This window comes from Choloepus didactylus, chromosome 1 (assembly GCF_015220235.1).
Source record: "Choloepus didactylus isolate mChoDid1 chromosome 1, mChoDid1.pri, whole genome shotgun sequence".
Taxonomy (NCBI): Eukaryota; Metazoa; Chordata; class Mammalia; order Pilosa; family Megalonychidae; genus Choloepus; species Choloepus didactylus.
This window is the reverse complement of record NC_051307.1, coordinates 190648949-190661418: the sequence shown is the minus strand read 5'-3', so window position 1 is coordinate 190661418 and position 12470 is coordinate 190648949. Positions and strand designations below refer to the sequence as shown.

Below are 12470 nucleotides of genomic sequence, written 5' to 3'. Positions count from 1 at the left end.
CACCTGCCCTACAGGAAATACTAAAGGGAACACTACAGGGTGATAGAAGACAGGAGTGTGTGGTTTGGAACACAATTCTGGGAGATGGTAGCACAACAATGTAAGTACACTGAACAAAGGTAACTATGAATACGGTTGAGAGAGGAAGATGGGGAGCATGTGAGACACGAGAAGAAAGGAGGAAAGATAAAGACTGGGACTGTGTAACTTGGTGAAATCTAGAGTATTCAACAATTGTCATAAAATGTACAAATATGTTCTTTTACGAGGGAGAACAAGCAAATGTCAACCTTGCAAGGTGTTAAAAATGGGGAGGCGTTGAGGGAAGGATGCAATCAGCATAAACTAGAGACTGTAACTAATAGAATCATTGTATTATGCTTCCTTTAATGTAACAAAGGTGATATACCAAGGTGAATGCAGATAAGAGGGGGGGATAGGGGAGGCATGTTAGACACTTGACATTGGTGGTATTGTCTGATTCTTTATTCTACTTTGATTTAAGGTTATTTTTCCTTTTGCTGCTTCCTAGCTGTCATTTTTTTGTTTCCTCTTTCTTTTGCCTCTCTACTTTCTTTGACTCTCCCTCCTGCCTTGTGGAAGAAATGTAGATGCTCTTGCTTAGTATGAGCAGAATGTTCAATTAGGATGAACTTAAATGTTTGGAAATGAACAGGGGTGTTGGTAGCAAGATGTGAGAATAACTAACAGTGCCGAATGGTGTGTGAATAAGGTGGAAAGGGGAAGCTCAGAGTCATATATGTCACCGGAAGGAAAGTTGGAGGTCAAAAGATGGAAATGTATAAAACTGAATCCTATGGTGGGCAATGTCCATGATCAACTGTACAAATACTAGAAATCACTTCATGAACCAGAACGAATGTATGACAATACAATTAGAAGTTAATAATAGAGGGGCATATAGGGAAGAACTATATACCTATTACAAACTATATACTATAGTTAGTAGTATTTCAACATTTTTTCATAAACAGTAACAAACGTACTATATCAATACTAGGAGTCAACAATTGAGGGGGGTTGGTTAGGGATAGGGGAGGTTTAGAGTTTCCTTTTCTTTTTTTTCTTTTTTCATCTTTCACTTTATTTCTTGTCTGGAGTAATGAAAAGTTTCTAAAAATTGAACAAAAATTAAGTGTGATGGATGCACAGGTGTATCAGGGTACCCGGGGGCAAGTGATTGTACACTTTGGATCTTTGGATAATTGTATGGTATCTGAACAATCTCAATAAAAATGAAAAAAAAAGAAAAAAAAATATCAAGAGAGTAACAAGAGAACTACAAAATGGGAGAAAAATCTTCAAATCATATATCTGATAAAGGTTTAATATCCGGAATATACAAAGAACTCCTACAACTCAACAACAACAACAAAAAAGTCAAACAACCCAATTTAAAAATGAGTAAAGGACTTGAATAGGCATTTCTCCAAAGATATACAAATCACCAATAAGCCCATGAAAAGATGCTCAACATCACTAGACATTAGGGAAATGCAAATCAAAACCACAAAGAGATACCACTTCACATCCTGGGATAGCTATAATTTTTAAAAAACAAAACAAAACAGAAAATATCAAGTGAGGTGAGGATATGGAGAAGTTGGAACCCTCAGGCATTGCTGGTGGGAATTAAAGTAGTGTATCCACTGTGGAAAATAGTTTGGCAATTACTCAAAAAGCTTAAATATAGAATTAACATACGACCTACCAAGTCCACTCCTAAGTATATACCCCAAAGAATTGAAAACAAGGACTCAAACAGGTATGTGTACATTAATGTTCATAGCAGCATTATTCACATTAGCCAAAAGATGGAAACAACCCAAGTGTCTATCCACTGATGAGTGGATGAACAAAATGTAGTGTATACATACAACGTAATGATTTTCAGTCATAAAAAGGGATGAAATTCTTATACCTGCTACAACATAGATAACCCTTGAAAACATTATGCTAAGTGATATAAGCCAGACACAAAAGGAAAATACTGTATGATTCCATTTATATGAAATATCTAGAATATGCAAATTCATAGAGATAGAAAGTAGGCTAGATATTGCTAAGTATTGAGGGTGTTCTGGTTTGCTAAAGCTGCCAGAATGCAAATTACCAGAAATGGATTGGCTTTTACAATGGGGGTTTATTAGTTCACATAGTCACAGTTCTAAGGCCATGAAAATGTCCCAATTAAGGCATCAAGAGGTAGATACCTTCTCTGAGGAAAAGGCCAATGGTGTCCAGAACACCTCTGTCAGGTAGAAAGGCACGTGGGTGGCGTCTGCTGGTCCTTTGCTCCCGGGTTGCATTGCTTTCAGCTTCTGATTCCAGTTGCTTTCTCTTTAAGCATCTGTTCATTCTGACTTAGCTTCTCCTAGGCAAACTCTGGCCTTCGTCTCTTAGCTTAGCATCTCCAAACATCTGGGTCTGTGTGGGCTCTCGGCTCTCTTAAGGACTCCAGTAAACTAATTAAGACCCACCTTGAGTGGGCAGGGTTACACCTCCATGGAAATAATATAATCAAAAGGTTCCACCCACAATAGATCTACCCGTACAAGATTGCTTTAAAGAACATGGCTTTTTATGGGGTACATAATGGATTCAAACCAGCACAGGGTGGGAAAAGGAATGGGGAGTTAATGCTTAATGGATAAAAAGTTTCTGTTTGGGATGATGAAAAAGTTCTCAAAATAGATAGTGGTAATCATTACACAACACTGTAATCATACTTCATACCACTGAATTGTACACTTAAAATGGTTAAATGGAAGTTTTATGTTATGTATATTTTGCCACAATAAAATAAACAGATCACTGAGGAATCAGCAATGTTTTGTTATATGAATACAATGGTACTAATAGCCTGCTGAAACTATTGATTACATATTTTGGAAACAGTACCACCTTTTGTAATCAAATAAAGTAATCCATGAAAAAAAAAAAAAAATCCTTCAGCAAATAGGCAAGCAATAAAAGCCCAGACAGGTTAACTAATCAAAGATCAGACAACTATCAAGTTGTAAAAATGAGGTTTCAATGAGTAATCAGAGTATGTAGAAGAAAAGCAAAGTACCATCCCCCCTAAAAAAAAAAACACACACACAAACAAATGAACTGGAAAAACCTTGGAGAAGTTACTCTCAGAACACAGCATTAAACACAAACAGGTGACAACAGCAAGCTATAGGAGCATCCCACTTCAGGAAAAAATGACTAATTCTACTAGTTGCCTAAATTTTCCAAGCTGCTTTAATCTTCCAAAGGAAAAAAGTGAACCTCTTTTTATGGGGATAAAGAACAAGTGACTCTATGGAATAATACATAAACCAGGAATCTCAGAACACTGAAGCTATATTTGTAAGATTTTTTGTCTAAAACGTACTTACTTGCTTTTGTATCAAGTTAAAAGATATGTTAAACAGATCACTAAAAAAAGGGCTATGACCAAAGAATAAAATTGTCTTCACTTACAAATTGAGATCAATAATAGCAATGTATTGCCCAAGCATGTGGCAATATCTAAATTAAGTTTCCTATTCAGAAGTAAATTTTAAGAATGCAAAATGTAAATATAACAACTTTTTTATCCCCAAGATTTTCTTTAGAGATTTCTTCAGATAGCACAGAAGTACATTCATTCTTCCAACAATTTCAAGGCAAAAAAATACACATGGAGGAGTAGGTCTAATGGTTATGAATGAGGCAGAGATTCATTAAGTCTTCCACCCAAAAAAAGAAACTATAAAGCTGGAAATCAACCAAAGGCACACAACAACTGGAGAAGCATTTATGCTTGAAAAAATTTCATACACTCCTGTCCAACCCAGAGGATTCTGGCATGAGCATAGGAGACTCAAAAAGGCACAGACAGAGTGATGACATAACTACTGACCCAAAAGAAATAAAGGAGATAATGAGAGGATACTATGAGCAGACTATATGCTAACAAGCTAGAAAACTTAGAAAAAATGGACAACGTCCTAGAAAAGCATGAACCACCAACACCGACTCAAGAAAAATCAGAAGACCTCAACAAACCAATCACAAGTAAAGAGATTGACTCAGTCATCAAAAACCTTCAAAAAAAGAAAAGCCTTGGACCAGATTTCTTCCCATGTAAACTCTACCAAGCCAATCCATTTCTGGTATTTTGCATAACAGCAGCATTAGCAAACCAGAACAAAAAGGTATCCCAAATTGGAAAGGAAGAAGTAAAAGTGTCCTTATTTGCAGATGATATGATTTCATATTTGAAAAATCCTAAGAATTCAACCACAGAGCTACTTGAGCTAATAAACAAACTCTGCACAGTGGCGGGATATACGATTAACACACATAAGTCAGTAATGTTCCTATGCACTAGTAAAGACCTAACCGAAGAGGCAATGAAAAAAAAATTCCATTCTCAATCGCAACGAAAAAATCAAGTACCTAGGAATAAACTTAATCAAGGACGTAAAAGACCTCTACACAGAAAATTACAAAATATTTCTAAAAGAAATAAAAAAAGGACCTAATAGTCCATGCTCATGGATAGACAGGAAGACTAACTATTGTTAAGATGTCAATTTTATCCAACTGATCTACAGATTTAATGCAATCCCAATCCAAATCCCAACAACCTACTTTGCAGATTTGGAAAAACAAGTTATCAAATTTATTTGTAAGGGAAAGGGGCCTCAAATTACCAACCATCCTTAAAAAGAAGAACGAAATGGGAGGACTTACACTTATACACTTTGAGGCTCGCTATAAAGCTAGAGTGGTCAAAACAGCATGGTATTGGCATAAAGATAGACATACTGATCAATGGAATAAAGTTGAGAGTTCAGAATAGACCCCCAGAAACACAGGTGACTGATTTTTGATAAGGCCCCCAAGTCCACTGAACTGAGACAGAACAGTCTCTTCAACAAATGAGGCTGGGAGAACTGGATAGCCATAAGAAAAAGAATGAAAGAGAATCCCTACCTCACACCCTATACAAAAATTAACTCAAAGTGTATCAAAGACCTCAAGAAAAGAGACAGTACCATAAAATTCTTAGACAATAATGCAGGGAAACATCTTCAAGACCTAGTATTGGGAGGCTGCTTCTCAGACCTTATACTCAAAGCATAAGCAATGAAAGAAAAAATAGATAAATGGGAACTCCTCAAAATCAAAAGCTTTTGTACCTCAAAGGAATTTGTCAAAAAGGTAAAGAGGCAGCCAATTCAATGGGAGAAAATATTTGGAAACCATGTATCTGATAAGAGACTAACATCTTGCATATATAAAGAAATCCTACAACACAATGACAATAATACAAACAGCTTTTATAAAAGCCAGTCCATTTCCAGGGTTTTGCATTCTGGCAGCTTTGGCAAACTAGAACAAATCTGTTCTTGAAACCCTCCGGGAATTTTTTTAAAGCAGTTTTATTGAAATAAATTCACATACCATACAATCCATCTAAAGTGTACAATGTCTTCTAATATATTCACAGAGTTGTGCATATATCACCACAATCAATTCTAGGACTTTTTTACCCTGAAGAGGGTTCACTATGTTAATAGTCCCATGTTATATACTCTGGTTTTCCTTCTAGTGACATACACCACCATAAACTTTCCCTTTTAACCACAATCCCACCCACCATATCACTGCTGTTAGTTACGCTCACTATAATGTGTTCCCATCACCTCCATCCATTCCTTCTTAGAAATTTTTCATGTTAGTCATGGTAGTCTTAAACTCCAGCAGTTCTGAATGATTCTTTTTTTTTTCATTACATTCAGTTTTACTGAGATATATTCACATATCATACAATCATCCATGGTGTACAATCAACTCTTCATAGTACCATTATATAGTTACACATTCATCACCCTAACCTATTTTTGAACATTTTCCTTACACCAGAAAGAATAAGAATAAAAACCAAAAGTAAAAAAGAAAACCCAAATCATCCCCCCATCCCACCCTATTTTTCATTTTGTTTTTGTCCACATTTTTCTACTCATCCATACACACACTGGATAAAGGGAGTACAATCCACCAAGTTTTCACAATCACACTGTCACCCACCATAAGCTACATTGCTATACAATCGTTTTCAAGAGTCAAGGCTACTGGGTTGGTGTTTCCTAGTTTCAGGTATTTACTTCTACCTATTCCAAAACGTTAAAACCTAAGAAGGGTTATCTATATAGTGCGTAACAATGTCCACTAGAGTGACCTCTCCACTCCATTTGAAATCTCTCAGCCAGTGAAACTTTATTTCTTTTCACTACACATCCCCCTTTTGGTCCAGATGTTCTGAATCCCACAATGCTGGGTCCAGATTCATCCCTGGGAATCATATCCTGTGCTGCCAGGGTAAAAGATTTACACCCCTGCAACTCAGGTCTCATGTAGGGGGGAGGGCAGTGAGCTCACCCGCTGAGTCAGCTTAGTTAGAGAGACAGAGCCACATCTGAGTAACAAAGAGGTACTCAGGGGGAGACTCTTAGGCACAATTATAAGCAGGTTTAGCCTCTCCTTCGCAGTAATGAGCTTCACAAGGGAAAGAAAGCTCGGGATACCAAACTGTCAGTCCTTAATATTTGTGAGGACATGTCTGATTCCTTTTTAACATTTCTATCTCTTATTGCTCATTCATTATTTTCCTGATATCCGTTAATTCTTCCTATTTTCCTTCATCTCCTTGAGCATTTTTTAAATCACTTTTTTGAAAAGTTTGTTCAGTACGTCCACATTCTGGTCATCTTTGTTGTGTTTTCGGAATTTTTACACTATTCCTCTAGATAGGCCACCATTTTCTGTTTCTTTGTCTTATACTCTTTTGTTACACACTGTACATTTTAATACTTTAAAATGTTAAATCTGAGATTTATTCCATGATGCCTGTTTCTTAGTTTTGTAAACAGCTGGTGATATGACAAAAATTTTCTTGAGTGTCAGCCCTACTATTATGAACGTCTGCCCAAGATGAATGCAGTGTACAGGGTCCTCCCTGCCTTTTCTGGGACTGTGTCTTGTCCTGGGCTTGTACTTGTTAGTTGTTTTTGAGTTCCCCTATTTACAGTAGTATGAATGCCCCCTCTGATTCCCAGGAAACAGACCTCCCTCTCCCAGGTGTTTAAGGCAGGCAAGGTTTTGTCTGTGACTATTGATTTCTATAGTTTCTTACACTTCCTTCGTTGTCTCAAGCTGCTTTCGCCTACAGGGCAAGTACTGTGAGGGGTGAACATCAGAGAGGAATTTTCCAAGTCAATCTTTCCTAGTTGAAACAGGGCTAGGGACTCAAGAATGGGGCAAAAATCAGCTCCAACTGCCCTGAGGAGGGGATCAGGAAGGACACCAGGAACTTCTTGCATGGCTCCCAAAAGCTGAGCTTTCTTGATATGCCCAGCAAATGTAGCCCTTCAACTAACCATCCCCGCAACCCTAAGGAAGCTTAGTGTCTTTAAGCCTCCTCCCCCATTGCCTTTGTCTAGAGCATCTGGAACACTGGCCGCCCTCAGAGCTGGGCTCCCCAGTATCCTAAGTCGCTAATCAAAAGCTGTGATCAGTGACTGGCCGTCCCCACCCCTGCTCTTGAGAAAGAGGATTTTTATATTCCTTCCTGTCAGCAGCAAGCTAGCCAAGGGCTGGACCCTACAGCGGCCTGCTACAAGAGTGGAGGATGTGCACTGGTAACCCTGGTAATCACCAATTTACTGAATTTTAATGTAATTTACCAGCCTCTTCCTCATGCTCTTCCCTGGATGTTGTACAGTGTTCTACTGACCTCCACAGTTTCAAAATAGTTGTTTCAGACAACTCTTGTCTGTTTAATAATTGATACAGTGGAAGGACTGAATCCTGGAGCTCCCTACTATGCCATCTTCCTACAATCATCTTCCCATATACAGTATTACTTTTAACATTTTTTAAAGCACATGAAAAAAACTGGAATATTCCAAAATGTTATCAGATATTGCCTCCTAGTAGAAAATTATGGATTTTAACCCCCCATGTTTGTATAAAATATACAGCACAATTACTACTGCATTTATCTAAAAAAGAAGTGTCATCTTTCACATACCTGTGAATCTGTCCATTTTTATGAAGGTATTCCAACCCTTCCAGCACTTCTCTGAGTACTGTGGCAATGGTAGATTCATCTAGGACTCCATTTTTGTGCTCCCCCTTTGCCACAATATGTTTAATGATATCCAGAACTGAACCTAAAGACAGAAGACATAGTTTTCCATAAATTTTTAACTGATTCAATATAACTCAGAACCAATTTTGAGTCAAGACACATGTAAACCTTTTCATAAACTTGGGTAGGAAAATAAGGAAAAAATAAATATGAAGTGTACAAGTTTAAAGTTAATAATTTATTTTCAATTCCAATCTAATACAGAGAGCAGCCTGCTAGTGAATACCCAAATAGCAGTTTTTCAACAGCAGCATCTTTAGAGCTCTAATGGGAATTTGGAAGCTTCTGCGCAAGATTTTTAACCACCCTGGAAGAATCCCTAAGGAAACCATGCCCATCAACAACACTCTAGTGTAAGATACCAGAAACCCATATAAGCTTCCAGTACCAGATTAGACTATGCAATGTTGCAGGAATCAAGACATAAAAGTTCAATTTAAATTCAGGTCAAACTAGGAAAGAAACACTTAGAAAAGAAAGATTATATTTGTATATAAACTAACTTAAGGGCTAAAACTATTTTTTAGTTTATCAACTACAGAAATAAAATAAGGCAAAGAAAACTAAGTAAAGAATATAAATGGAAGTTCTCTTTAAATAACAGCACAAATGTATTAGTAAATATTTTCTCAATTGCTATATCAATCCCATTCTTCCCAGGATAAGAAATAATGTTCCTATTAAAGATGTGTGGGACAAAGTGTAGCAGGGGGAGAGACACTTGTTAGTAATTAAAATCAGAGCACCAAAACTTGTGACTATAACCCAAAAAGAGTGTGTTAGAGATTCATAAGATTTCTGGCAGCACAATGACCCATAAAGATACCGAACCAAAACAAAATAACCTCCAATATTAGAAACTGTGATAAGAAGTGTGGAACATAACACAGATTGCACTGATGAGACTCAATGCCACTTCTTGAGTGATCAAGAATCAAGTAATCAAGACTAAAATCAAAATAGCCACTTATATTCGCTTGTTGAATACTTGCCCTGGTGGATACTTCTACTTCACAAATTTAAAAGAAAAAATGTACTTCCAAATACACAGAAGTAGTTTAAGTGGATTCCTTGAAAACATGAAGAACTGAACATATTTTAGCTCCCACCTGAAAAACAGTAACTTGATAAACTTGATTAAAAGAGCATAAACCCAGAAAGAAAAAGAAAACAGGAAGGACAGTAGAAGAGAGATGTCAATAATTTCTTGGAAGAAGGAAAGCAGAAAAAGAAAAATAGCTGACTAAGCAAAGTGGAGAAATCTGAAACTTCAGCGCCCGAAGAGAGGGTATGCCAATTGGAAAAATGTGGATCCCCACCTAGAGCTCCAGAAAGCCTCACAATTATAAACAAGTTCAAGACTAAGGGAAGTGAAGGAAGACTGAAGGAAAGGGCTGAAACCAGAGAAAACGGTTTACCTAGTATGTTTACTTTTTTTTCAGAAATTGAAGGCTCCAGATTGTTTCTATGCCAGATAAGCCCTGAAACCCAGAGGTACCACTCTCTCCAAGAACATAAACCAGTTTCACTCCTCTTCCCCATAAGGTCAACACCCATTTCCAGCATGAAGAAGTTAAAATGGTCATTGTCCAGATACCCCTGAAGATTGAGAGCATGATCAAATGAGAGAGAGTTGGTGTAAATGAGAAATTAGTATTTAACAAATAAGTATGACTACTGACTCATTTTACAGATATTTCTTTTTAGCTTCTAGTGTATTAGAAGAACCAAAAGGAAATAACTAAAATTGTTGAACTGTAATTAAGTAGCCCTGATCTTTGATAATGATTGTATAACTACTGTACATAGCTTTTATTGTGTGACTGTGTGATTGTAAAAAGCTTGTGACTGAAACTCCCTTTATCCAGTGTATAGGTAAATGAGTAATAAAATAAAGACAAACATGGAAAAAAAAAGTTCATACAAGGGAGAATAAAATTCCCAGATCCTCCTCTTTCCCTAGTAGCAAGGCCATTACCACTCTCCACCTCCAGCAGGAGACAGGCAGTTTACACTCTGGAGACGTGAACCAACAAGCTCCAGATTCCATTATTACACTTAGGTCTTTCCTGCTGTCCATTGCTGTGATCCACAAGGAGCAAGGCATATGACTAAGGAAGTTTTGTTTGTTTAGCATAATCAATCACACATTAATCCCCAAAGCAAAGTGATTAAACTAAAGGGCCACATGTTTTCATTCTTCTGAAAAAATCCAGGTCACATTAAGTATTGTTTAGTAAGACAGATCAACCAAGTTACAAGTTTGTAACTTAAGAGAATACCTAAATTAAGGAATGCAAAGACAGAAATTTCTACTGGGAATTAAATTTTAACCTAGTTTATTCATTCAACAATTAAGCCCTATTACATGCAAGAACTATGACTAGGTACCATGGAATATGCCAGCATACGTATGACATGACTGCTGACTTTAAGGAACTTTCAGTCTGGTGGATCAAAGAAATGGAGCAACGAAGATCTTAAGCATGTAAAAAGATATTAGGTCTGTATTTTTAAAGACCTTGAGGAAGGAACTGGTGCCATGAGCTCCTTTTCAAAATATCAGAGGACTTTTATTGATGCCACGCCATCCAAATATCAACAGGGAAAGAACAGCAATGCACATTCTCAGTCTATGTCAAGAACACATTCTGAACAAAGCTTATATGAGAAGGCTTCACATCCCCAAGCATAATTTCTTTTACGTTTCAGTCTCTTCCCAACAATTTAATTTTTACAGGTGAGAGATCATCATTCCACTAAAGCTTTCAGGCTTAACAGACAAATATTGGTCTTGGAAGGTCCTCCTTCTTTGCTATGTGATTTCCCTAGCATCTTGCAGCATCTAACTCAACCATGATGCTTGCAATCCTCCCTCCTAGAATTTTTCATATCAACTAAGAGAAAGGTGAAGGTAAAACATGCTAAGCAAGCAGAAACCTGTGCTTCAAGAAATACTAAAGGGAGTGCTACAGACTGACAGGAAAAGAAAGGAGAGAGAGGTTTGGAGAAGAGTGTAGAAATGAAGACTATCAGGAAGGGTAAAAGGAGAGAGAAAAAAATAAGATATGACATATAAAAACCAAAAGACAAAATGGTAGAAGAACTGCCCTTACAGTAATAACACTAAATGTTAATGGATTAAACTCCCCAGTAAAAAGACATTTACTGGCAGAATGGATTTAAAAACAAGACCCATCTATATGCTGTCTACAAGAAACTCACTTTAGATACAAGGACAAAAATAGGCTGAAAGTGAAAGGTTGGAAAAAGATACATCACGCAAACAACAACCAGAAAAAAGCAGGAGTAACTACATTAATATCAGACAAATTAGACTTCAAAGGTAAAACAATTAACAGAGACAAAGAATATATTAATAAAAGGACAATTCATCAAGAAAACACAACAATCATAAATATTTATGCTTCGAGCCAGAGTGCCCCAAAATACATAAGGCAAACACTGACAACAATTAAGGGAGAAGTAGATACCTCTACAATAATAATTGGAGACTTTAACACATCCCTCTCATCAATGGAAACAGAGATGTTGAATTGCATGATAGATGAACTAGACTTGACATTTATATAACACTACACCCCACAATAGCAGGATACACCTTCATCTCAAGTGCTCACTGATCATTCTCTAGGACAGACCACATGTTGGATCACAAAGCAAGTCTCAACAAATTAAAAAATATTGATATTATACAAAACACCTTCTCAGATCATAATGGAATGAAGTTTGAAATCAATAACAGGCAGAAGGTCAGAAAATTCACAAATACATGGAGGCTAAACAACACACTCTTAGACAACCAGTGGGTAAAGGGAGAAATTAGTAAATACATTGAGGCAAATGAAAATGAAAACACAGCATATCAAAACTGATGGGACACAGCAAAGGCGGTGTTGAGAGGGAAATTTATTGCTCTAAATGCCTATATTAAAAGAGAAGAGAAAAAACTGAGGAATTAACTAGTCACCTGGAGGAACTAGAGAAAGAACAGCAAACTAACCCCAAAGCAAACAGAAGGAAAGAAATAACAAAGATTAGAGCAGAAATAAATGAAATTGAGAAGAAGAAAACAATAGAGAGAATCAACAAAACCAGAAGTTGGTTCTTTGAGAAAATCAATAAAATTGATGGATCCTTAGCTAGGCTAACAAAAAAAAAAAAAAAAAAAAAAAAAAAAAAAGTACGGATGCAAATAAACAATCAGAAATGGAAAAGAGGACACTGACCCCACAGA

General features: G+C 36.8%; 1 protein-coding gene across 4 annotated transcripts in view; it reads right to left on the bottom strand.

The window, feature by feature from the left end:
* Positions 1-12470, bottom strand: part of OXSR1 (oxidative stress responsive kinase 1) — a 136916-nt gene that overhangs the window by 77218 nt on the left and 47228 nt on the right. For all 4 annotated transcript variants that reach the window (XM_037847373.1, XM_037847375.1, XM_037847379.1 and 1 more), the window contains one exon: positions 8093-8234. In XM_037847373.1, the coding sequence (XP_037703301.1) occupies positions 8093-8234 (142 nt within the window). The remainder of the gene's footprint in view (positions 1-8092; positions 8235-12470) is intronic.